Genomic DNA, 3,313 nt, shown 5'->3' on the forward strand with positions numbered 1-3,313 from the left:
CACCCACTGCCAGCGCGTTTTCGTGTTCTCGACTGACCAGCGGCCGCCACGACAAGGAGGACAAGGACGCGGAGGAGGACAGCAGACGAATGCTCAGCACCAGCGCCCCCGCCTCCACCAACTGCCTGCTGGGAAACTTTGAGGTAACTACGGCGACGACGCATAATGACCATGTATTACTGACAGAATTTGTTACTTTAACTTTGACTTTTTTTACTTCCTCTGGATATCTTTACGATGTCGAGGGGAGGTGCAAGTTTCGGTCCTGTGATAGATATGTTATGTTGTTCCGGGACTTTTTTTACACCATCCAGCCAGGTCTTTCTTGGTCTTCCTCTTGATTTAAAGCCGGATTCTCGGGTGTTGTAAGCTCTAGCCGCTAGTTGTTTCTGGGACATTCTGGTTAGATGTCCAAACCTTTTGACTCTTTGACGCTCTATGAATTTTATTACGGGTGGTATTCCAGTTTGTAGACGTATGGTTTGGTTTCAAATGCGCTCTGTTCTGGTGACGTTATGTCATATGACCTTATGCAGTTCCGAGCGCCGTAAAACACCTCCATAAAAAAGTATAAAAAATTGTTTTTTTTTGTTTTCAGGAATCCATCCTGAACGGTAGGATAGACCCGGTGGGTACGGTTGACGGCTTCACGGCAGAAATCGGAGCCAGTGGTTCCTTCTGCCCAAAGCATCTGCACCTTCCTGTCTCCGCCTTCTTCTTCGCCCTGTCGGACGATAATGCCCCGTCGCCTTACCTGGTAAGTTGTTACGGTTGAGCGGTCAACTATACACGGATGCTGGGTTGTTTTTTTTTCCCCTCCGCTCTTTTCCGTTATTTTCTCATTTGGTTTTCCTTTTTCGACCCATATTAGTTGACAGTTATTTTATTTTATTTATTTATGTGAATGTAACTAACTACCTTTCAAGTTATTCCAGTTGAACGGAAAGTCATGCAGGGATTCCTTTTTTTCCCATTTTTTCCCCTGTTATTTCCAGTATGTTATTTTCTTGAAGAACAGTATTATTATTTATTCTAAGTGTTCATTTTCTGTTTAATCTCATACTAATTGCCTATTATTAAGTGTCTTTTTATTTGAAAATGCGACTTTGTAAATTTTCAGGTATTTTCACAAAATCCTAGTGGTATCCCTGGGTAGAATATTACTATTGTTATTAAAGTCATTATTATTATTATTGTTGTTATTTTTATTATTACTATTATTATAATTGAATAATAATAATAATTATTATTATTATTGATATTATGGTATTATTACTGCTATTGTTATTATTATTAGGCCTATCGTTATGTTAATATTATTTCAAGAACACTCAAACTGTGAAAGTCGCCAAACATTGGCAGCCATTTTCTGCGTTATTTTACCTTTGCCACCAGGTGACCCCTCCCCCACTCCCACCCCCTTCAGTCGCAAATATCTTGACTTCTATTTTAGATAGGTAGGTACCTTTTTTCAGTAAAAAGCAAGACAAGTGAACAAGCTTTAAGATGATACCAATAACCCTACATGCCCAAAAATTGACGAGAGCCTGATTCCACCTCGCTGCCTCACATATGTCAACTTCTGTTAAATATAGGTCATCAAAAGCGAGACAAATGAACAAGCTTTAAGATGATACCAATAACTCTACATGCCCAAGAAACTGATGAGCTCCTGGTTCCATCATGTCGTGACTCATTTATTTATTGTTTTCTTTCTCGCAGGGCCACATAAATCTACAGCCGGTCAGTTCCAAAGGCTACCACATCCCCAAGAAAGGCACGGTGCAAGTGGTCAGTATTTTGTCACAGATATTAATTTTATTTCCGTGCTACGTAAATGGTCGCTTTTAAGCACAAGGGGGTTATTCTGAAAACCTCTGTTTTGAGAAAATGGAAAGTAAAGTTTTTGGATCCTTATTCAGTTTCTTTTAAAAGACAAGGAGAGTTTTCTCTATATCCAAACAAATATACACACCATTGAAACCAAACTTCTCCTATAGGTAGGGCAATGTCCACTTTTGGTGTAGGTCAAGATTTCTGGTAACCCCCAGAGTCTCGGTTAGCCCGCTTGTCCTTGAAAGCGACCGTATGGGACGAAAGATGAAAGTCAGGACACGTTTGTTTCGACTGACCTTGGGTGTTTTTAGGTTTGCTTATATTTGTGTGTCTTGTTTTGATGTGTCTTTTTATTTCAGTGTAAAGTAGAGTGAGCGTGTAGCTTTTCTGGAAATAGATTTGTGTGTGTGTGTGTGTGAAAGTGTGTATAAAAGTGTATGTATATGAGTGTGTGTGTGTGTGTGTGTGTATGTGTGTGTGTGAATGTGTGTATAAATGTGTGTATGTATGTGTGTGTGAATGTGTGTATAAGTGTGTGTATGTATATATATGAGTGTGTGTATGCATATATATGAGTGTGTGTGTGTCTGTGTATGTATGTGTGTGAATGTGTGTATAAGTGTGTGTATAAGTGTGTGTATATGTATATGAGTGTGTGTGTGTCTGTGTATGTATGTGTGTGAATGTGTGTATAAGTGTGTGTATATGTATATGAGTGTGTGTGTGTGTGTCTGTCTGTTTAGCGCTAGTCTAGTTGTTTGGCTGCCAGTCTCGTGACTGTAAAGTCACACACACACACACACACACACACACACACACACACACACACACACACACACACACACTCACACACACACCCCAACCCGCACACACATACATATAAACATTATTGTATTAAGATATAGTGCAATCCCAAATCAGGCGTTTGCTGAACTTAAGATGCTTTTGGTGAGTTTACGGGGCTCTACTCCCACTCGGCTAGGACCTATCTGAAAAAGACGTTGCATTCGGAGCTTCGGAAAGTGACTTATCATACACCTGTTTTAGGCCCGCTCATATGACCTTATTTAGTTGTGAGAGCCGTAAAACTCTTACTAAACGACAAACAGCGTCGGTTTTAACAACTTGCGTGTCAGAGGTTATAATGTAAAGTCTAATGGCTGATCAGCGAAAGGTACAATTTCCCTCTTGCTGAGTACAACTCATGGGTCTCTGGAGTAAGGGTGACCCCTGTGAAGGACACAAGAGTAAAACAAGGGATGTCACTTCTGTGGCACTCTGAGAAAAGCAAAAATGAAACGCTTGACGCCTCACTTTCTCCTATTGTGAAGCTTAGTATCCAAGCCTCAAATTTTATTGGGCGACTCATCAGACTGAAGTCCTGAACACTTAAATGGGACAAAGGAGATTCGTAAACTTTTCAACCCACGTCACTATTCACATTATCCAAAAACTGGCATCTTTTTTTTTTTCTTTT

At 40.2% G+C, this 3,313-nt stretch overlaps 1 protein-coding gene across 1 annotated transcript in view; it reads left to right on the forward strand.

Moving 5' to 3' along the window:
* The window catches only part of LOC101846326 (serine-rich adhesin for platelets), a gene marked incomplete at both ends in the record, with an annotated part of 18,172 nt that overhangs the window by 14,568 nt on the left and 291 nt on the right, over positions 1–3,313 (forward strand). Inside the window, 3 exon segments of the mRNA XM_013090402.2 lie at positions 14–143; positions 599–757; positions 1,723–1,791. Coding sequence (XP_012945856.2) covers positions 14–143; positions 599–757; positions 1,723–1,791 — 358 coding nt within the window.

Source organism: Aplysia californica, unplaced genomic scaffold, assembly GCF_000002075.1.
Source record: "Aplysia californica isolate F4 #8 unplaced genomic scaffold, AplCal3.0 scaffold01262, whole genome shotgun sequence".
Classification (NCBI taxonomy): domain Eukaryota; kingdom Metazoa; phylum Mollusca; class Gastropoda; order Aplysiida; family Aplysiidae; genus Aplysia; species Aplysia californica.